Here is a 22,086-nt window from a genome sequence, read left to right as displayed (position 1 = left end):
TGGTTAATGTATATTAAAAATCAAGTACATGAAGTAGATTCAGATTTGCTGCAGTAGGGGTTCCTTCAGAGTGTAGGAATTTTCACACAGTTGAGTAATCAACAGGCCATATTAGATTATAATCAATGGCTCAGATCATTTGGACTCGATCTCCATCTTCTTCTAGAAGTTTCACCCTTAGTTTGATTAATACCCTTTAATTTTAATTTCCAAAGTTTAGACTTAGGCATCCATTAAAAATAATTAATTATTTTAATAAAATTGTCTCTGGGTGAAATTTCCCAAAACGATTTATGGGTATGCTAGAATACATGTGTCCTAGCCTCCCTGCAAATTTTGAGGCTTAGAGCACAGCCGATGCTACTAGAAATCAACATGAATTGGGCGCCTAGAATTCTTGGTTGTTTCCAAATTCAGTGTGCTACCTAACACCATCCGCAAACTGCTCTTGAAATATTTTAGGGTGAGCTTCGAGCTAGGGTCTGATCCGAAGGTCAGTTCTCTCGCCAAGGTCTCTCAGCGCACTTATAGCAAGGAATGTTGGCTTGTTATTGGTGGGAAGCAGAAGCGAGGTATGAAGACTGACTATTTTATGTGTCTACACTAAAATAATGTTGAAAATTACATATAAACCCTAGAATCCTACAATGGAGGCTTTGACCTAAAAATAAACTAATAAAGCATGAAACTCATGCTTGATAAATAATTTTCTTTTATAATAAAAATTATTTTTCTTTCTTTTGACAAATACATTACATCATGACTCAAATACAATTATGAAGACCGAGACTAGTTACATTCTTCAACAAGAAGTTCATTAGTGAATTGGTCATATAAGTCTTGCATTGACTTTCCTCTTGCATTCTTGCATTATCATTACCAAAATAGATAAAGTGTCTCTTTTCATTTTGCACCATTGCATTGTCATCTAGCATTCATCACTAATCCCTGTTAGCAATCTCATCTCTCATTGTGTTTATCTCTACTTTGATATGCCTAATTGATTCATGGTCTAAGTGGAAAATAGATGTTGTTCTCATCATTGTGATATAGAGTTGTTTCTTATGCCTAATTGCTAATCAAATTGTAATACATTTGGAACATCCAATAAGCATCTTGAGTATTTGAAATTGCTAGCCTTACTTCATTGCGATAAAGTGCTCTAAAATTTGGAATTCCTAATCTTGTCTCATTGAGATTTCTAGTTTCATGTTGCTTCATTGAGATAATTGCTAAATTGTTTTAAAGTGTTTCATTTACTTTCTCTTGTTATCTTGTGATTGAATATCATTGTGAGCATTTTGATTTCAAGTAATTTATTTTTGTCAAAGCACTTAGCACATCTTAATAATCTCATTGAAGTTTCCACTCATATCTCGCATTTCATTCTAGGACTAGAAGTGCACTTATAAAATTTACCTCCAAGCATAAGCTTGGTTGTAAGAAGATAGGGTCACCTTCTTCAAGCAATTTGAGGACTCTAGACCCTCATCTGCAGTTAACATAGGTGAACTTGCAATTCTCTTGTTGGCAATCCCTTGTAGGAACGGAGGTACCTAGGTGGTTAGAACTCTGTGGGAGGTATCGTTAATGAGGCCTTAGCCTCCTTCCTTTGGACTTCTTTCTACAACTTGTGTTCAAGACTACTCCCAAAGTAATTGAGAGGAAGGATAAATCTAGAATAGGCATATAATGAAAATAACCAAGAGCTTGCATCTCAAATAGCTTTAAGTTTTGCATTTCATATAGGATAGAACTTGAATACTGCAGCAATTGTTCATCCAGTAGCTTGGACTCTAATCCTAATTGAGCAAGTAATTAATCTCCTAAAGCACTGGTCTCTAACTTAAGATTTTAAGAAGTCTAATCAAGGTGTTCTTGATAATCATACTTGCCTCTAAATTCCATCCAAGTTGTTAGGCCATTCAGTTGCGTCTCTTTACTTGTTGGTTTCCAACAAGTTGTTTTCCATCTCATCCATAGGGACTACCCCCCTTAATCTGCAGTTAGGACACAACTTAAACGGAAAGGGCAAGAATTAGAGTGATAGCCCCTACCCTGAGCGTAGTCGCAATCTAGTGTACAATTTGAGCGACAACACCTCCTCATATTCCCTGGGTTCAGGCTTTGACACTTCCAAATGCTACATAACATAGCTCTGATAACATATTAAATTATGCATACAAACTATTGCAAAGAGAGAGAGAAATTATGTATTATTCGAAATGAAAAAGAGAAACAAAATTCATGTCTCATTAGATAAAATACCCATACAAACAACTAGTTGTGTTAAGACATAACTATAAGCTAGTTAAAATTTTATATGTGCTAACCTTATTTATTAATATGACATGACTTTATTAAATTATGCCTACAGTCACTTTATTATCTAATACTATCACCTAATAAATACATGATATGACCATTAGCTATGTTAATTCCATCAAGGATGAAGCAAGTTTACAGTTTTGAAACGTAGGAATCCTCAAGGCATGAAAAACAAGAACAGATTCTAGAAAATATCCCAAAAAAATTAAAACATAATTATAAGAAATCATTATATCTCATAAGTCAATGTACAAGCAAAATCTGGGTATACCCATCTAGTGTTCCTTCGTATTTTGCACCTATAGTGATTGGAAATGAAAAATAGATTTTGAGAAAACAAGATTTAAGAAAGTTGTTTAAATCACCATTAGGTGTAGTCCCCAAAGATGATGAAATTCATTGACTATCACAAAAACCAGTGTTGCAAATGAAGGTCCAAAGAACTAATCCAAGCTCATGACACAAACTTACCAATCTTATCCTGCAAATTCAACAATTAAAAATATTAGAATCAAAATTTGTTTAATCGAGGTGAGAAATAAAACAGTCAAATATGAAGCAATTTAATGAAAATATTTAAGTATAAAAGGATTATTATGGTCATTTTATAAATAAATAAAATACTTAGGTTCTTTTCCCAAAATATGGAAAACAAGATTATACTAAACATTTTGGATCTGAAATTATGACCAAAAGAATGAGATTCTATTATGTATTATCTTAACAAGTGCTATCATTTTAAACAAATTAAAGTAAAATAGAGAACTACAAATGTCCTTGTTTCTTTTTTTGTATATAGTGAACAATGCTAGCTGCTATGTGTGGAAGAAACAATTACCAGTAAAATGAGCAATAACAAGAATTGATTATAATCAAAATAAGAATTGTTAAATACAATTAGTAAGAGCTAACTCTGAAAAAGTACAAAGATAAGAGTTATAAATGGACAAGTAACTATCAAATACATCACCCTAGTCAATATATGGTACATCCTAGCCTTTAGATACCTTTTGTTTAGCTTCTAGGGCAAAGATGATCAATACATAACAGATTGTGTGGTGGTGGGATCAGAACTATCCTTGATTCGCTCAATTCTAACTACAGAATAATCATATGATTCCATAATCAGCTATTTGGGAGTCCCCTTTAGATTCAATGCACAAATAAGGATAAATTAGAATAGGTTGCTTTGGAAGCACAAAAGTGGTATAACAGGTATATCTCATTGCCAAGAGGCTCTCTATGGTAACTCACATCTGATGGTTCTGCTTGCTTTCTGTTGTCCTGTCAGTTTTCTAATGGGTTTATGCTAATGTTACATTTATTATTATTGGCAATTTATTGCTGAAGGTCCAAAATTTAAATTATCAACAATATCAGAGAAAATATCGGGAAACTTTAAAAATATAAAAATAATCATTGTTTTTCAACTTCTTAACTTATAAAACAGCATTAACATCAAAAAAACACATTGCTACATAAATATGAAAATAAAATCAATGTATAAGATGTATTGTTGGAATTTCTAAGTTTACCCTATTAGAAATTCTTCCTGTACTATTTGATTTATTTCTTCCTACTTGTTCAATTACTTAACAAGTTATTTACCATGTAAATACTGAAAATAAATACAAGTACAGTATCAACACATACAGATCATCAACTGAAAGTAAACAAGCACACAAGTGACACTGTTGTTTTTTGACTAATGTCCCCAGAAAAACCCAATGCGGGAAAACCGGTGCATCTATTCAAAGGGTTTTATTATTATGCAGTTTCAGAATACAACCTCGGTGCCAGAAATGGCTCACCCAACAGAGAATGCCCTCGGTAGTAGTACCTCTCAGTCGGAGACAGATATTCCAGCTAAAACACCTAATGAACGATCCCACGGCAACAATGCAGCTTTTGCTACTCTGCATCACTCTAATAGGGACTGCGTCACCCTATCCAGCTCTCCAGCTCTCAGTCTGTCCCACAAAATGCTCCTAGCGCTACCTCTAGGCCCTACGTCAGTCTCTCTGGCCTAGCGTCAGCCTCTTTGGGCTCTGCGTCAACTTCTGGAGCCTCTGCGTCAGCCCCTGGACCCTCTGCGTCTCACACGCTGGCCCTCTTTGGCTCTGCGCAGCTCCTAGCTGCCTCTGCGTGGCCTCTAGCTAGCTCTGCATCCCTCTCCCAGCTCTGCGCTAATCCTCCTGGTACTAACTCTGCCTCTCTGTTATGTATTCACTGCCCCTCAGCTACAACTTAGATCACTCACTCAATTTCCTCAGCAAACCCTGCCCCAGAAAATCGAGTTCTTGATCTCTCTTGGTGTGTTCTCCAACTGACCCTCAAGCCTCCTCTTATACTTTTCTCGTTGGTCCATCAACAGCCGAGATTAAATCTCTAATCAACGGCTAAGATTAGATTTGGCTTGATCCATGACTTTTGGACCATTCTAACCTAGTTTTATATTAATACCCATTAATATTTTATTTTTCCTAAGTTTAGACTTAGAAACTCCATTTAAAATATTAATTATTTTAATATCTCCCAAACCGGTTAGATTTTGCCCAAACCCTTTCTGGGTCTTGGAGATTTCATGTGCTTTAGCCTCTCCCAATTTTCGTGGCTAGAGCACATCCGATGCTACCCTAAATCAACATGTATTAGATGTCAAGTGATACATCAGATATCAATATTAAAATATGATATTTGTCCTAAGATCTAATAGAATGATACAAAATCATATCAAAACAAAAATATATGTATCTCATCAAATGAATCATGGCAATGAAACCGATGGATTTCCCCTTGTTTGCTTGATGGAAAATGGTCCAATCATGTTAGGATATTCTGACACATTGGAAATAGTTAAGTATAACTTGGTCTAGTGTAGAGTTAGGTAAAGTGTGTTTCTTTACTATGTACTTTTGTAACTTACAATCCGACGGTCACGATATGTTCTAGACATGAAGTGATCCAACGGTTCATTCTCTCCTCGGTATTACCGACACTTGATCTGTGGCTTAGCACCTGATTGGTCCATGATCTCTATTTCAAGAGCATGGAGGGTCATTTGTAGGTTAACCGTTCATGAGATAAACTTATGTAAATTTTTATTCTTTTATTAATAAATTTCCTGAAGTGGTCGCGTTGGCTCAGGTCGTGGATTGTTTCCCTCTTTGAGGGTTTTAACCACGTCAAGAATACTAGTGTATTGATCTGTGATCTGTTTGTGAGCGGTGTCCTTTGGTGTTCTGTCTGAGGAACTTACCCTGTAAATTCCTACATGGTATCGGAGCTATTTGAGGGCCGCATTCGTTGGTGATCCAAATCTGAAGCCGATAGAACTGCATCCCACTGTCGTTTCCTAGATCCATTGATTCCGACTGCTTTCGGACTGAGGAGACTGCTCTATTGCGTTAGGAGCATCTGTTCCAGTGAGAAACCCCTTTAGTTTGACACGAAAAGGTTTCTGGTAGCCCTAGCTACGTTATTTTTAAAATCTTGAGGTATACAGTGTTTATTTGCAATTTCTAGTTATTTTCTCTCTGTTTATTTTGGTTTATTTAGCTCTCTGTTTTTTGTTACTGGATCTATACCTTTCATTTCTGTGTATGCTTTTTGCCCCGCGACTCTGTGCGATTTGGGCAAATCAAAAACAGAAAGGAAGGATTTTTCTCATGCGTATGCTCTTTTCTGCTGCGCCTTAGTGTGATATCAGAAAATCAGAAACATTGAGGAAAATATTTAGTTTCCAACTAAAGCTAACATCAAACTGTAAGGTTTTTTTTTTGTATGTCAGTGTTGGATTTTGTGTTTTTTGTTTTGTAGGCAAAAAGAGCTTTCTCAAGTAGGCACGCACCGCAAAGCTTCAGTGACTGATTACAAAAAAAAAAAAAAACCCCTTCCTCTTTTCCAAAAATTACTAACCTTTTAAACTAGCTCACTTGGTCCAAAGTTATTTTATGAGAATAGAGGTCTTGGGTTCAAGTCTTTCCTTTTTATTGGGTTACTTTTTCAAAAAGAACATGTAGTTTATGTTTTGAAGTTACTTTATGTAAAATTGTTCTCACCCATTATAAAAAGTGGATCACTTATAATTCTAAAGTCTCTTTATCTTTTATTTAAGTTACAATTTAGTGGGTAGCTCATAAAGTACCATTGTAAAAGTGACTTTCACTTATTTATAAAAGTGAGTCACATAATTTTTTTTTAAAGTGAGCTAATTAGATTTATGTTTGGAAAGGGGGGAGATTTTTTTTAAATATAACATTATCATTCATTTCTGCACATTCACGCACTTCGTCGGCATCTTCAACAACTTTTCTTCAAAAAGCCATAACTTCTTCATCCAGAAGTCGTTTTCAGAGCCGTTTTTTTTAATCAACTTAATTTTTCAATCTTTCCATTGAAACACTTAGTTTCAGCATCTACAGCTTCAGTTTCTGTTAAAATGGAAAGTCAATGCCAAATTATTCTTGACAGCACCAACTACTTCCAATGGTAGTCCTACATTGTGGATTTTCTTAGAAGTAAAGGTCTTTACAGAATAGCCTCAGGCCAAGAAACCAAACCTCAAGATAAAGATAAGGCAGCGAAATGGGAAAATAGGCAAGATCAAGCACGTGGGTTGATAGGAATGTTTATTTCTCCAGACCTTAGATTCCATATCGCAGAACTTGATACTCCTAATGAAGCAATGAAACAGCTCACTAAATTTTTTGGAATTAAAAATGAAATTAGAGCCCATCAACTTGAAAATGAGTTGCTTACATTGGACCCCAATAATTTTTCTTCCATTGAAGATTTTTTGTCCAAGTTCAAGACCCTTAGACTTCTCTTGGAAGGTGTTAAGGTTAAGAAAGAAGATGGTAGCCTTATCTATTCCATTCTTACTAAGTTGGGACCAGCCTACTCTGTGTTTGTTTCCACCTTCCATTCTACAAGAGAAGCCTTCATTTCTCAAGGACAAGACTACAAGTCCCCTTCCTTTGATGCCTTTTGTGATTCTTTAATAAGAGAACAAGAAAAACTCTTACATCTTGGTCTTCTTAATCTTGGAAACTCTTCTAAGAAAGCCTTAGCCGCTCAGCAGCAACCAAATTCAAAGAATCCTAAGAAGCCATATCCTAAAAAGAATGGTCCTAAGCAATTTCAGTCTCAAAATGAAAAATCATTTCAACAAAATGATAAGGCAAATAAAAACAAAGAGAAGAAGACTAATAGACATTGCCACTTTTGTAATCGAGATGGCCACTTAGAATCCAAATGCTTTAAGAAGATGGAAGCCTTGGAAGCAGCAATGAAGAAGCATAACATCCATTTGGAGCACTCTTCAACTTCAACTTCATCTTCAGGAATAGCACTTTCTGCATGTGGTTGTCAAGCATCTCGATCTGGCTATGCACTCAATGTATCTTCTTCTTCTCATTCTCATGAGTGGCTCATTGATTCTGGAGCTTCTTATCACATGGCCAAAAACAAAGCCATGTTTTCTTCTCAAAATGATTGTAACACCAAAAATATATATGTTGGTGATGATAGATCTCTTAGTGTTGTAGGGACTGGAACTGTTCATATAGACAATGGTCAATTTAATGATGTATTATGTGTTCCAACCTTATCCTGCAACCTTCTATCTGTATATTAGATAACTCATTCAGGTGAAGGTAAAATCGTTGAATTTTCACCTCACGATATTGTAATTAAGGACCTAAGAGATCCTAGATAGATTTTAGCTACTGGCATTGCTGAGGATTCTACAAGGTTGTATAAGTTAAACAACTTTGGGTCATCAAATCTTCCCTCGGTATTTGTTGCTCATAACGATGAAGTGAGCAAACTTTGGCATGATCTATTTGGTCACTTAAACTATCGCTCCCTTCAGAATCTATGTAAAGAAAATATGGTGATAGGTCTTCCAATGGTATCTTGCAGAGATGGTGTTTGTTCCGGATGTGTACTCGGAAAACGTCATCGGGATAGTTTTGAAAAACGTGCCTCTTAGCACGCCTCAGCCCCTTTACAGCTTGTGCATAGTGATTTATGTGGTCCACTTCCAGTTGTTTCACTCTCTGGCTACAGGTATTTCTTAACTTTCATTGATGATTTCTCCAGATGCACTTGGGTCTACTTCTTAAAACTCAAGAGTGAAGTATTTAACATGTTCTTGGCCTTTAAGGCCTTTGTTGAAAAACAATCTGGACATCAAATTCTTAAGCTAAGATCTGATAATGGCGGAGAATATGTTAACAACAAATTCATCAACTTTTGCACTGAGAATGGAATTCAAATGCAACATACTGTTCCATATACTCCACAACAAAATGGTGTAGTTGAAAGGAAGAATCGCACCTTCAAGGAAATGGCTAATTGTATGCTTCAATCTAAAGGACTTAGTCTTAGCTTTTGGGCAGAAGCAATTAACTGTGAAAATTACATAGTAAATAGCACTCCTACTAAGGTTTTAAAGAACATCACCCCAGAAGAATCATGGCGCTCAATTAAACTAGATGTAAGTCACTTTCGTGTTTTTGGAAGTGAAGCATGGGCCCATATTCCAGATGAGAAACATAAAGGTTTAGAGCCTAAGAGTGAAAAATGTATTTTTGTTGGATATTCTGAAGATGTCAAGGGATATAGACTTATTCCACTTAAGTCCAAAAATGTTGTCATTAGAAGAGATGTAAAGTTTGTTGAAAATATATCGGCCTACGAGCCTAGTTCGGCAGATGTGCCACCTCTCTCTATCCCTTTTACTTCTGAAAATATTTCTTCTTCAGATGATGACAGCGAGGATGACAATCCTCCCCCACCTTCTCAGGATCCTCCTTCAGCCCCTCAGCTTCCAAAATGGGTTCGTGCTACTCGGGATGCAGCAAGTGCTATTGCCGGTGATCCTACCAATCAACGACATACACGTTCTCAGTTCGATAGAGCCTCTTCTTTACTGGCTCAAGCTTCAGCGAATTATGATCCTGACACCTTTGCAAAAGCTTCAGGCCATCCAGATTGGGACACAGCGATGAATGAAGAATATCGTTCATTATTGGCAAATGATACATGGGATCTTAATCCTCTTCCAAAGGGACGAAAACTTGTCAGATGCAAATGGGTTTACAGAACCAAGTATGGACCAGATGGAAAAGTTGATAAACATAAAGCTTGTCTTGTTGCTAAGGTTTTTTCACAAGTTGAAGGCATTGACTATACTGAAACTTTCTCCCCTATTGCCAAAATGAACTCTATCCGCCTTGGTCTTTCCCTTGCTGCCTCTTTCAAATGGGAAGTCCATCAGATGGATGTTAAATCTGCCTTCTTGCATGGGGACTTGCATGAAGAAATCTATATGGAACAACCTACTGCCTTTATACAAACAGACTCCAGCCTTGTATGTCATCTTAAGAAATCCCTTTATGGTCTCAAGCAAGCCCCTCCAGCTTGGTATGCCAAAATGGATAGCTTTCTTTTAGAAACTGGTTTTTCTAGTTGTCATTCTGACAATACTGTCTACACCAAGAAAATGGGCAAGTCTCTTATCATTCTTGTTCTTTATGTTGATGATCTTATCCTTATTGGTAGTGATCCCAACCTTATAAACCATGTGAAGTCCAGCCTTAAAAATAAGTTTGAAATGATAGACTTAGGACACTTGCATTATTTTCTTGGTCTTCAAGTCTTGCAATCCAAGGAAGGTATTTCCCTTTCCTAGTCCAAGTATGCCTGTGATCTTCTACGCCATTTTCACATGGAAGACTATAAGCCAACCCCTTCTCCCTTTCAGTCTGGAGCCAAACTTTCAGTCACTTGTACTTCCCCTGAAGTTGATGCTACCTTATACCGTCAACTTGTAGGAAAACTTTTGTATCTGACCCATACTCGTCCTGACCTTTCCTTTGTTGTTGGCCTTATTGCTCGGTTTATGCAAAACCCACATGAAAGTCATTGGAAAGCAGCTAAAAGAATACTTTGTTATGTTCGAGGTACAGTTTAGTTTGGGATTCATTACAGTGCAGAAGCATCTCCTCTATTGGTTGGTTTCACTGATTCCAATTGGGCTGGTGACCCTGATGATCGGAAGTCTACTGCAAGTTATGTGTTCACTCTTGGTTCAGGACCTATTACATGGGCTTGCAAGAAACAAAGTGCCATTTCTCTTTCTTTAGCAAAAGCAGAGTATCGTGGTGCCGTAGAAGCTAGTAAGGAGGCCTTGTGGCTTCGTCAGATCCTGTTAGAGTTTGGCTTTTAGCAGCAGCATCCGACTACACTTTGGTGTGATAATCAAAGTGCCATTCAACTATGCAAAGATCCAGTCCAACATCAGCGCAACAAACACATTGAACTGCACATGCACTTCATCAGAAAGCTCATTCATGACCATGTTCTTGAAGTGCAATATTGTTCAACAGATGATCAAGTTGCAGACATCTTTACAAAGGCTCTCACAGAGGCGAAGTTTACTAAACTTCGATTTATGGTTGGAGTTTAGGAAGTTGTCACTAAGGGGAGATAGGCTCTAGTGCCTCCTTCCTTCTCCTATTGTGTCATATTTGTACATCCTTCAATCCTATCCCAAGTTGTTCTTAAGGGGGGATGTTAGGATATTCAGACACATAGGAAATAGTTAAGTATAATTTGGTCTAATGTATAGTTAAGTAAAGTGTGTTTATTTACTATGTACTTTTGTAACTTACAATCCGACGGTCACGATATGTTCTAGACATGAAGTGACCCGACAGTTCATTCTCTCCTCGGTATTACTGACACTTGATTCGTGGCTTAACACCCGATTGGTCCATGATCTCTATTTAAAGAGCATGAAGGGTCATTTGTAGGTTAACCGTTCATGAGAGAAACTTATATAAATTTTCATTCTTTTATTAATAAATTTCCTAAAGTGGCCGCGTTGGCTCAAGCCATGGACTATTTCCCTCTTTGAGGGTTTTAACCACATCAAGAATACTGGTGTATTGATTTGTGATATGTTTGTGAGTGGTGTCCTTTGGTGTTCTGTCTGAGGAACTTACCCTGTAAATTCCCACAAATCATCGTCAACAATGTTATCAGAATTAGACCAAAAGATTGGTCGACCAAAAAAATACATAAAATATTCAAATTTTGAAAAAACATTGAATCAACCCTCACTCTAGCTAAAACGAACTTTGCCTTTAAAGCTGCCTACGCAGACCCTGTGTAGCCTCACTGAGGAAACTTGGCCCTCCTGTAGCTAACTCTCTAGAACTGGAAAACTTCCTCCGTACTCACTATCTCCGCCCCTCACTGTCCGTATGTCCCCTCTTTGGCTAGAACTTCTCTCTGCTAAATCACTGCAGCTGGGAAACTCGATCACTGCCAAGGAACTCAACCTCCAAGTGTATTCACCCTCTACCCCACTGACCTCCTCTTATAATCTCCAGTTGGATCACCAACAGCCATGATTAAGTCCTTACTGATGATTGAGATCATTTTTGAGTTGATCCATGTGAGCTTCTAGAAAATTCTCACCTTTCTCAATTAATTGTTGTTAATTAATCATTTTCCTTAAGTTAGACTTGGGAAAAATTTAATTACTGATTAATTAACTTAATTGAGTTGTTTCTAAGAGGATTTTCCAGAAACGATTTCTGGGTTCTGGAGATCTCATGTATTTTAGCCTCTCACTAGAAGCGTTGAGAGCCATGGGACTCCCATCATGTGCAAAGCATCATTTCACGCCATGGGAACTCTCAGCACCTTCAGCTCTGCTTGCCCCACTTTATTCGCAAGATGATGCACTTGGACCAGTGTGCCCTAGCCAGCTTAGCAGTGACAACATGGTTTGCCAACTGATCTGAGGCCTAGAGGAGGTTTGTCTCACCCCTTGAGACATGGGCAGGAAAGCACCATCATCAGAGCCCTCAGTATTGGAGCATTACAGCCTATTGAGACCCATGAGACCATTTTTTGTGCCCCAAATTCACTTTGGGGCCCCACATGATGACTTGCATGGAGAATTAGGGGCCATCCCCTAGTTCATGTTTTATGGAGCCCTCTCACACATTTTGGCACCAAGAGGACTCAACGTGGCCCTCCAACAGCCCTACATCAGCATGACATCATCAATTCAGCTAGCATTTGGATGGTTAATTCATAATTTGTAAAAGCTACTTGGTCGGCTTGTGACCAAGGGATGTATCTTGCCCATTTTTATAATGTTTGGGGGCTCATAGGCTAAATTTGACCTAGTAGGACTCATATAAATAGAACTCAACTTCATTTGTATTGGATCATCATCACACTTGGATTCTTTCTCTTGTAAAGAACTCGCACTTGTTTCTTTGGCTATTGGAGACTCTTTGGATGCATTTTGATGTATGGAGATGATTCACATTTCTTCTTTGGAGCTATTTTCTTGAGTAATGGATGGATATATTGCATGCCTTCTTGTAAGTGCCTAATGTTGATGAAATCTTTCTCTTGAATTTGTTTAATGTATGGAATTGTTGCTCTAGAATATGCTAAATTTGTGCCCTAATTGTTGAAGATTGATTTTGGAAAGCTTTCTAGTAGAGTATTGCATATGTTATCCAATGTATGGCATGTAATGAATGTTCCTAGTGGATGAATATCTTTGAATTCTCCATGAAACTCCATTATTTCTTGAAGTAGGTAAATGTTCAAAATTGGCATCTAGGGCATCAATTTTGAGCCTCCTTAGGGACATTTTATCTCATCTTGAACATCCTAAGACTCCATATGCCCAAAGGACAAGGCACTAGTCCAAGTCTTTGGTGGTCAAACTTCCTCTTTCTCCATAATTTTTTCTCTTAAAATTTGTTCCTTTAAGGCTAGGGCAAAAACCTAGGGTTTGCAGCGAAATTTTAGGGAGGATATTTTCTTGGAATTCGAGAGCCTAAACATCAAGCTTAGGGTCTAGGCTACCTATGCTCCAAGTTTGGTGAGCATCCACTCAAGTGTAATCCATAAAATCTCTTGCCCTAGGTGCTACTCCAAGAGGGAAACCCTGGGTTCTTCTCTTTCAGCTTGAAGACTTCCTTGAAGGCTATATGAGCTTAGTAATTGTTGAAGTAAAACACAAGAAGCCTTTTCTCTCGGGCCTTGACCTTGTGAATACCTATTGTTAGTTTTTGTATCATCGGATGTGTTCTATGCTTGAAATTTTGTGGAGAGGCTAGAATACATGAGATCTCCAAAACCCATAATCATTTCTGGAAATTCCGCCTAGAAATGACTTAATTAGATTATTAACCAGTTTTTAAATATTTCCTAAGTCTAAACTTAGGGAATATGGTTAATTAATCAATATTAATTAATTCAAGGCGAGAATCATCTAGAAACTCACATGGATCGATCCAGAGATGATCCTAGCCATTGATTAAGTTTTAATCTTAGTCGTTGGTGCTCCAATAGAGGATTATAAGAGGAGATTGATGTGGTGATGGAGAAGACACTTGAGAGGTTCGATTTTTGAGCAAATCAATTTCCAAAGTAGCAGTAGTCAGTTATTGGAGAGAGATCTAGAGATCGAAGCAGTGTGAGAGGGGCAGAGACAGTGAGTCCAGAGGAAAGATTTCCAGATCCGAAGAGGCAACAGCAAGAGGGCTGAGTTATCCCAGAGAGGCAGCGCAGAGGCTTTGCACAGTAGCTTCAGCAAGGCAAATTGATTTGTTGGTGAGAAAAATCATTCTCAGTTCCAGAGGCCGGGTAGAGGTTCGAGAAGGCCGGAGAAATGGTTTCCTCAGTAGTTGGAGGCAGAATGACTTCATCAGAGGCAATTTCGAGCCACACGTGTGGGAGACAACGCAGAGGTAGCGCAAAAGGGCTCACGCTAGGGTTTGGACGACCAGTTTTCTGAAGGCAAGTCGTGCTAGAGATTGCCTGTGGGAGAAGGGAAATTCCCTTCAGTATTTTGCCCAGATTTTCTTGCTGTGGATTGCCAGTTTCAGGCATCCAAATTGTACTCAGATTTTTCACTGCTGCATAATATTAAAACCTTCATCTACTGCACCGATTTTCCCAAGTTGGGTTTTTACGGGGACTTTTGTCCAAAAATAATTGTGCTATTTTTATGTGTGTGTTCTAGCATTTATTCTTCCGCAGTTTATTTGTGTAGATTGTAGTGTGATTTATTCAGTATTTGTCGTAGCAAACAGCAAATAAATTGTTAAATTAAATTAACAATTAGGAGAATAATTTCCAATTGTTGCAATAGGATTCCAGTTTGGAATTTTCACATGGTATCAGAGCGCAGTTGATCAGCCATAGAGCTCAGAGGCGAAGAGAGAAGGAATTTCGCGAAAATAATTGTCCAAAAAATAATTGTGTTATTCTTGTGTGTGTGTGCTAGCATTTCTTCCAGCATTTATTCTTCCGCAGTTTTATTTATGTAGATTGTAGTGTGATTTATTCAGTATTTGTCGTAGCAAACAGCAAATAAATTGTTAAATTAAATTAACAATTAGGAGAATAATTTCCAATTGTTGCAATAGGGTTCCAGTTTGGAATTTTCACATGGTATCAAAGCGCAGTTGATCAGCCGGAGAGCTCAAAGGCGAAGAGAGAAGGAATTATGCTGCTCATTATGGGCAGCAATTAAAATTCCCAAGGGCAGCACAGTGATTCTGCCAGGACGCCGAGTTACCTATGGAGGTTCGATTTTTCTGAGTGAGGGGCAGAAAAATTCGATCCTACCAAATCGAGTAATTCCAGAGTCAGAGGGAGCAGCCTAGATTATTCGTTGAGCAGATCTCTAGCTGGACGCAATGGTTTTTGCAGCGGTTTGCTAGAGCAAAGCCAGCATCGGGTGGAAGGAAGAAGAGCACACAAAGAGGGAAAATTTTCCTCAAGGAACTTCTAGTCTCAAGAAGTTCGATTTTTCTTTGCAGACCAGCAGTCATTGTGAGCAGATCTTCTCACTCTAGAAGGGAGTGCAAATAGCAGAGTAGTAGTTGAGCAGAAAGAAAGAGGAAGTTTTCGACAGTTCATTGAGATGGCCACTACTGGGCTTCATGATCAGGAAAGGTTGGATGGACTCATGGAGTTTTCAACTACGTCATCTGGAAGGCAATGATGTCCTTCCTTTTAGATGAATATGGCTTGAAAAACTATATTCATGTAGTGGTAGCAATTCCCACAGATGCAGATCAGCTAAAAGAGTACAAAAAGGAGATGGCATGGGCGAAACGGTTGATCCTAGATGGAGTTCAGGATCATGTTGTTTCACATATAGCTAGCAAAGACACTGCCAACCAGATGTGGGATGCTCTCGCCACGTTGTAGCAGGGCACTTCCGAGCAGTGGAAGATGTACCTCGAGGAGAAGTTGAGGCTCATCCGGATGCAGAAGGGGGAAGGAATAGACCCCTTCCTCACCAGGATTCAGGAGGTCCAGAACCAATTGTCAGTTGTTGGGGCAGTGCCTCAACCCAAAAAGCTTGCGAGATTGGCACTCAACAATGTCTCCAAGCACTGGTAGGTCTTTGTCCAAATCATATTGGTTAGAGACAAGTTACTAGACTGGGGCAGGATGTGGGCTGACTTGCAGCAGCAGGAATTGAGGCGAACTCTTCTAAAGAGCTTCATCAATGGTAACAGCAGCGGATCGAAGCAAGTGAAGGAAGAGGCTAATGTGGCCCTCGCATCTAAGGGTCCCAGAGAGGGACAGGGGGAGCAGAGGAAGAGGAAGAAGGACCTGCCAAAGGTCAAGTGTTTCAGATGTGGCGAACTTGGTCACTACAGTACCCAATGTCCTCTCAAGAAGAAGGACAAGGAGGAGAAGCAGGACCAGCAAGAAGCTTCTACAGAGATCGCTAGGCTTTCCTCTAGGTTGGTGGAAGACTTTGCTATGTTTGTCAATATACCTCCAAGAGTGAGGCGGGGTGACTTGGTGTTGTAGCCCCAGAGTGCTACAGATGGGCAGGATCCTTGAGGATTCCACCTCATGGATCAATATCTTGCTATGGGGGGCCCACAGTATTCAGTCGCGGGATGGATCAATGGTAGTTGATGCAGTGAGAGATCGAGTGACAGTTGCAAAGACTAGTAGCAGTCATATGCTGGGAAGCGCAGTGCAGAGTTGGTAGCAGTGCAATTGGCACAATGCAGAGTCAGTAGCAGCACAGATTCTTCAGTGACAGTGCAGATACTAGCAGCAATCAGAGACTTGGGTGACAAATGCATTATACTGATCACAGTTGATTCAGTATTTTGGATGCTTTTCAGTTGCAGATGTTGTAGTTGCAGTAGCAACAGATGAGAGGGAGTTGCAGTGCAGATGCAGTATTGACAGCAGTTCAACAGGGCTAGCAGCAGCACAGATGCAGCATATATCAGAGTTGTGCAGTGGTTGGTGGGTAGTATGGCCAGACATCAGCAACGTGACAGGAGATGATGCAGAGACAGGGTGCTGCTACAGGGTGTGCAGTAGCACTAGAACACATTCCTCGCTAAGAGGGAGTGTTAGTTTTTGTAGCATCATATGTGTTCTAGCCTTGAAATTTTGTAGAGAGGCTAGAATACATGAGATCTCCAAAACCCAGAAACTGTTTCTAGAAATTCGGCCTAGAAATGACTTAATTAGATTATTAACTAGTTTTTAAATATTCCTCAAGTCTAAACTTAGGGAATATGGTTAATTAATCAGTATTAATTAATTCAAGGTGAGAATCATCTAGAAACTCACATGATCAATCCAGAGATGATCCTAGCCATTGATTAAGTTTTAATCTTAGTCGTTGGTGCTCTAACAGAGGATTATAAGAGGAAATCAATGTGGTGATGGAGAAGACACTTGAGAGGTTCGATTTCTAAACAAATTGATTTCCAGAGTAGCAACAGTCAGTTACCAGAGAGAGAGCTAGAGATCGAAGCAGTGTGAGAGGAGTAGAGACAGTTAGTCCAGAGGAAAGATTTCCAGATCCGAAGAGGCAGCAACAAGAGGGCCAAGTTATCCCAAAGAGGCAGCACAAAGGCTCTCTGCAGTAGCTTCAACAAGGCAAATCGATTTGCTGGTGAGAAAAATCGTTCTCAGTTCCAGAGGCTGGGAAAAGGTTTCAGAAGGTCGAAGAGATGATTTCCTCAGCAGCTGGAGGCAGAACGACTTCATCAGAGGCAATTTCGAGCCACACGTGTGGGAGGCAGCATAGAGGCAGCACAAAAGGGCCCATGCTGGGTTTGGACGGCCAGTTTTCTGAAGGCAAGTCGTGCCAAATATTGCATGTGGCAAAAGGGAAATTCCCTTCAGTATTTTGCCCAGATTTTCTTGTTGTGGATTTCCAGTTTCAAGCATCTAGATTATACTTAGATTTTTCACCGCTGCATAATATCAAAACCCTCATATGCTACACCGGTTTTCCTAAGTTGGGTTTTCCCAGGGACTTTTGTCCAAAAATAATTGTGTTGTTTTTCTGTGTGTGTGCCAACATTTCTTCCAGTGCTTATTCTTCCGCAATTTTATTTGTGTAGATTGCAATGTGATTTATTTAGTATTTGCAGTAGCAAACAACAAATCAATTGTTAAATTAAATTAACCATTAGGAGAATAATTTCCAGTTGCTGCAATAGGATTCCAGTTTGGAATTTTCACACCTATTAGCATTGAAAAACCTCAAAACCCTAGGTCTTGTGCCTTCTTTTCTAGGGTTTTTCTTAGAGAGCAATTTGCTTCTTTGAAGCCTTTTACCTTTATTGGGTTGCTTTTTCAAATGAGCTCTAGCTTTATCACTTCATGCCCTATACCTAGCATATCTATTCTAGGTGATCGAAATCATATCGAGACTCCTCCCATCAGTGAAAGTTTGTAAAGAGCAGGGGACCTTGGTTGTGGTGATAGTGGACTTGGTTGTGGTGACAGTGGGCCATTGTCCCATTGTTAGCACTTAGTCTAGCTGTTTGTCCTAGAGGCTTCCCCTCTTTAGGTCCTGCTAGATTTTGTGGTAACAATCCCTGTGTCACTTTGCCCTATATAGGAAAATGGTCCTGTAGAGGATAGTCATTCTGTCTATGTTATTATATAGTGACCTAATTAAGGAGGTTATACCTGTGTCACTTTGACCTTATTAGAGAGAATGGTCCTAGAGGTTGTAGCCTCTCAACATCGTGCTCTAATCTCTTTCTAGAGTGAGCTTGTTTTGGCATTGTGCTCTGATCTTTTTCTAGAGTGCTTGTTTATCAAAAGATGCTTACTTGAATTTTTAAGTATGATTTTGTGTCTCCAAGTTGACCAAGTCAGCCCTTCAGAAGACAAGTCGGCTTGCCAAAAGGACGTGTCCCTTCACATGAGCAAACAACTATATATTGGCATCTATAGTCCATCACTTGGCAACCAATTAGAACTTCATCTGTAAGAGACAAATTCGGATATCTGAGACATATTTTTGTGTGGTAGACGAACTTCTTGTGGCACTACATTCTTGTGGTTATGCGAGCCATCTGTGGTACATTTCTATGTGACATACGAACTTCCTGAGGCACACCACTCTGTGACTATGCGAGCTCTCTGAGGCAACGAGATTATGTACAGTATGAGGCATCTTATCTCTATGGTATGTGGCATCTAAGGACAGGCTTGTGACATCTTGTGAACAAATCTATGGTGGGTTGACTTGGCGCTTGGGAAAGCTTATTGGTTAGTGTATCTATGACTTCAATTTCTCCTGTTGACTAAAGATTCTATTAGGAAAGGATTGTTGGATTTTCCCCATGTGGGTTTTTCCCTGGCCACTAGCCTAATTTATGGTGTCTCTTGTCTTCTTGTGCATTGTACTTGCATAATTGTTTGATGACCTAATTGAATAAAGTAAATGCTAAAAGATAAACACATATAGCAGTCAAAAGTAATTATCCTGATCAGAAATGCTAGTTTGCAAAACGAATTTCAACAGAAAAACTAGTGTTATTGTTTGAAAACCAATGGATTTGTTAATTAGACCAATATTTGCAATTATAGAAAAGGTTATAGAAACAAATTGTGCAAAGGAAAAAATAGAGAGGACAGAGGAAACATAGGCCACTTGCATATCATTCAAACCACTAAAAGAGAGCTCGAAAGAAAATCCCTATGGAAGCTAAAATTGCGGAGCCCTGGAATGGGCCTGACTTAAGGCTCTGATACTAATTTACAAGTAAAAATATCAGCAATGTGAATATTCACATATAAAAATAGAAACCCAAGAGATTCAAGCATGTAAATAGAGTGGGCATCTGCACAATGTACACCCGATACATTTCTATTTTTTTGTACGAGGAGAATGGTAGACCTACCGCCTGTCACCAAGAAGGCCCGGGGTCGAGTCGGAGGGACTACTCCTATACTCCTGAGCCCAACACAACTGCCGACAAGCACGCTAGCTAGGTTAACTAAGTTCCGAACCAGGGTGGGGCCCCAATTTTGGTCAGCAAATGGTTTCCGGTGTGGGGTGTCTACTGTTTGACCTAACTTGAAGGGTTGTACACCCTTAATTGCATTAAATAAAATAATAGTGATACAAAATTGGTGGAGAATGAGCATCTTTGACAGCATCTCCTAAGGTTATTGTTAAAATATACATATGTAAAAGGGCAATCAAGTGTGAACAATTACCCTATTAATTATGTAGAATGAAACAGAGAATATAAAATGAAAGGTAAACATTAAAACTACAATTATAAAAAATTATAATACCTAGTTTAACTAGCAATTTTGTACAATGAGACAAGAATATAAAGTGAATAAGTGTTTAATTGTAATACATAGTTTAACTAACTGTACTAGGAACTTAGGAACTAAGTCTCATCATGAATAGCTAGCTAGTGGGGACAGACAGCCGGGGTTATCATTGAACCCTGAGCTTCCGCAGCTCAAAATCGAATACATGTCGATTCAGATTCGTGCGGATACCAGATGGTTGCATTTCAGCACTCTGTCTCCATCTAGCTTAACATTTAAACATCTAGCAATCAATGCCCTGATCGGTGTGGAATTTTAATGTTTAATCCTCCAATCAATTGAAGATAGAGTCGTTGGCACTACAGTTAGTTATAATCGCATTGCAATCAGGCAATAATGCTGGATTGAATAAAATTTATCCAAGAAGGCTTGCGGATGGTGGTAATATTCAGCTAAATTTCAGGAAGAAACAACTAACGTATTAATGTTTTGCATGATTCAAAGACATATTACCAGAAAGGCCGGGGCAACGTAATAGTCTCCTTGCAAATGCTCAAACGACCTCGTCACCTTCTGTCTGTAAGCAAATACAATGTCCGCTGCAGATAGGAAATTCATATATATTAATTATCACAGAGCCTTTTAAATTATTATGAATGAATAGGACGAGAATCAATGTATTAATTACCATCCTTTCCAAGAAATTTGCCAACGAAGAGGTCGTCAATTATGCCCTTCCGCGCTCCAACAGAAATGTTCATGTTGTCTGCTTCCTGACCGAGTCTGTAGAGGTAGTCCTTCCCTTCGCTATTTTTAGCAGACCATGAAGACTCGGATTGGCTCTTCTGTTGTTTTGATGATTGCGTAATTTGGTCCTGTGGGTCGCCATTTGAATTTGAATTGACGATGCGGAACCGAGGAGCGACTGTATTTTTACGGGAGTGGAAGGGCGTGCTGACAAGGGCCGGTGATGTTGTTCGGATTCGTAATGGCGGTGAAACAAATCCTCCCACAAATGCCATTGCAGATGGATTGCAGTTTCATTCTATTACTTCCGCCCCTAAATCCATATCCATTCCTATATATAGTTCAATATAATAGGAATCTGCATTTTCACATTAACGAACAAAATTTTTCTGGCACCCTTACAATTCCTGGATAACAACCACTTAATAATACTACAACAATAATGTATTAATGGCACTTAATTCCCAGATGACAATTCCTGGAAAACAACCACTTAATAATACTACAACAATAATGTATTAATGGCACTTAGAATTCCCAGATGACAATTGCGGTAATAATAATAATTAAAGAAATTTAAATAATAGTGTTAATGAATCAAGAAAAATCTCTCGGTATTGTGCTAATAATAATATCTCAAGAAATTTAAATAATAGTGTTAATGAATTAAGGAAAATAATTTAGCAGAAATCACATAAAATAAATATAGCTTTTATTGTTATATTGTTATAACAAGAATTACATACAGCAAATGTCATTTTTTTGGGGGTAAATATTGCAATTGAAATAAAAATTAAAAAATATAATTTAATCTAATTCTAATCTAATTTAAATAATTAATTATTTTTCCTTGTAATTATTTTAAACAATGTAATGTACATACATATTTTTAAGTTATAAAACGATGGATAAGCTTGAAATTGTTTGAGTAAACCGTGTAACAAACACTCCATTAAAATTACACCTAGATGTTAGACAAGAGGTTGTACTGATATTTAAGCGAGAGGATAGACTTCCATTGGACTTTGAAATGTGAAATGTTAAAGATTTGGATGTGAAAGCTGCAGTATTTATTTTAAACTAATAATTAATTTAAAATTAAAATAGTTTAATTTTAAATAAGAAATTATAATTCCTAATTGGACCGAAACTAAAAATTAAGGTAGGAATGGTTGTTGAGGGTGAGTAGTAACCCCTCAATACCTTGAAATTAAAAAATAATTTTAAAAACCTTGAGAATTTTTAAGCTACAAATATCTTTGGAGCAATTTTATAATATATATTTTTTGCTATGCAAAAATTCAATTATGGATGGAGTTTTTAAGTGTGATTTTTGCACTTTCCAATAGATTTTGGTTAAAATTTGGCAAAAAAATTGTG

At 38.3% G+C, this 22,086-nt stretch overlaps 1 protein-coding gene across 1 annotated transcript in view; it reads right to left on the bottom strand.

Moving 5' to 3' along the window:
• The window catches only part of LOC149139426 (P-loop containing nucleoside triphosphate hydrolases superfamily protein), a 576,721-nt gene extending 555,583 nt beyond the window's left edge, over positions 1-21,138 (bottom strand). Inside the window, exons 1-3 of the mRNA XM_089449256.1 lie at positions 20,648-21,138; positions 20,473-20,558; positions 2,800-2,809 (exon numbers count right to left, since the gene is read on the bottom strand). Of these exons, the coding sequence (XP_089305382.1) occupies positions 2,800-2,809; positions 20,473-20,558; positions 20,648-20,981 (430 nt within the window). The 5' untranslated portion in view covers positions 20,982-21,138. The remainder of the gene's footprint in view (positions 1-2,799; positions 2,810-20,472; positions 20,559-20,647) is intronic.
• Positions 21,139-22,086: the final 948 nt, after the last annotated feature.

The sequence above is a fragment of the Pinus tabuliformis genome, chromosome X, assembly GCF_031772625.1.
Source record: "Pinus tabuliformis cultivar Carrire ecotype Pingquan chromosome X, CPIR1, whole genome shotgun sequence".
Lineage (NCBI taxonomy): Eukaryota > Viridiplantae > Streptophyta > Pinopsida > Pinales > Pinaceae > Pinus > Pinus tabuliformis.
The sequence above is the reverse complement of the archived record's forward strand: the minus strand, read 5'-3'. Positions and strand labels throughout refer to the sequence as shown.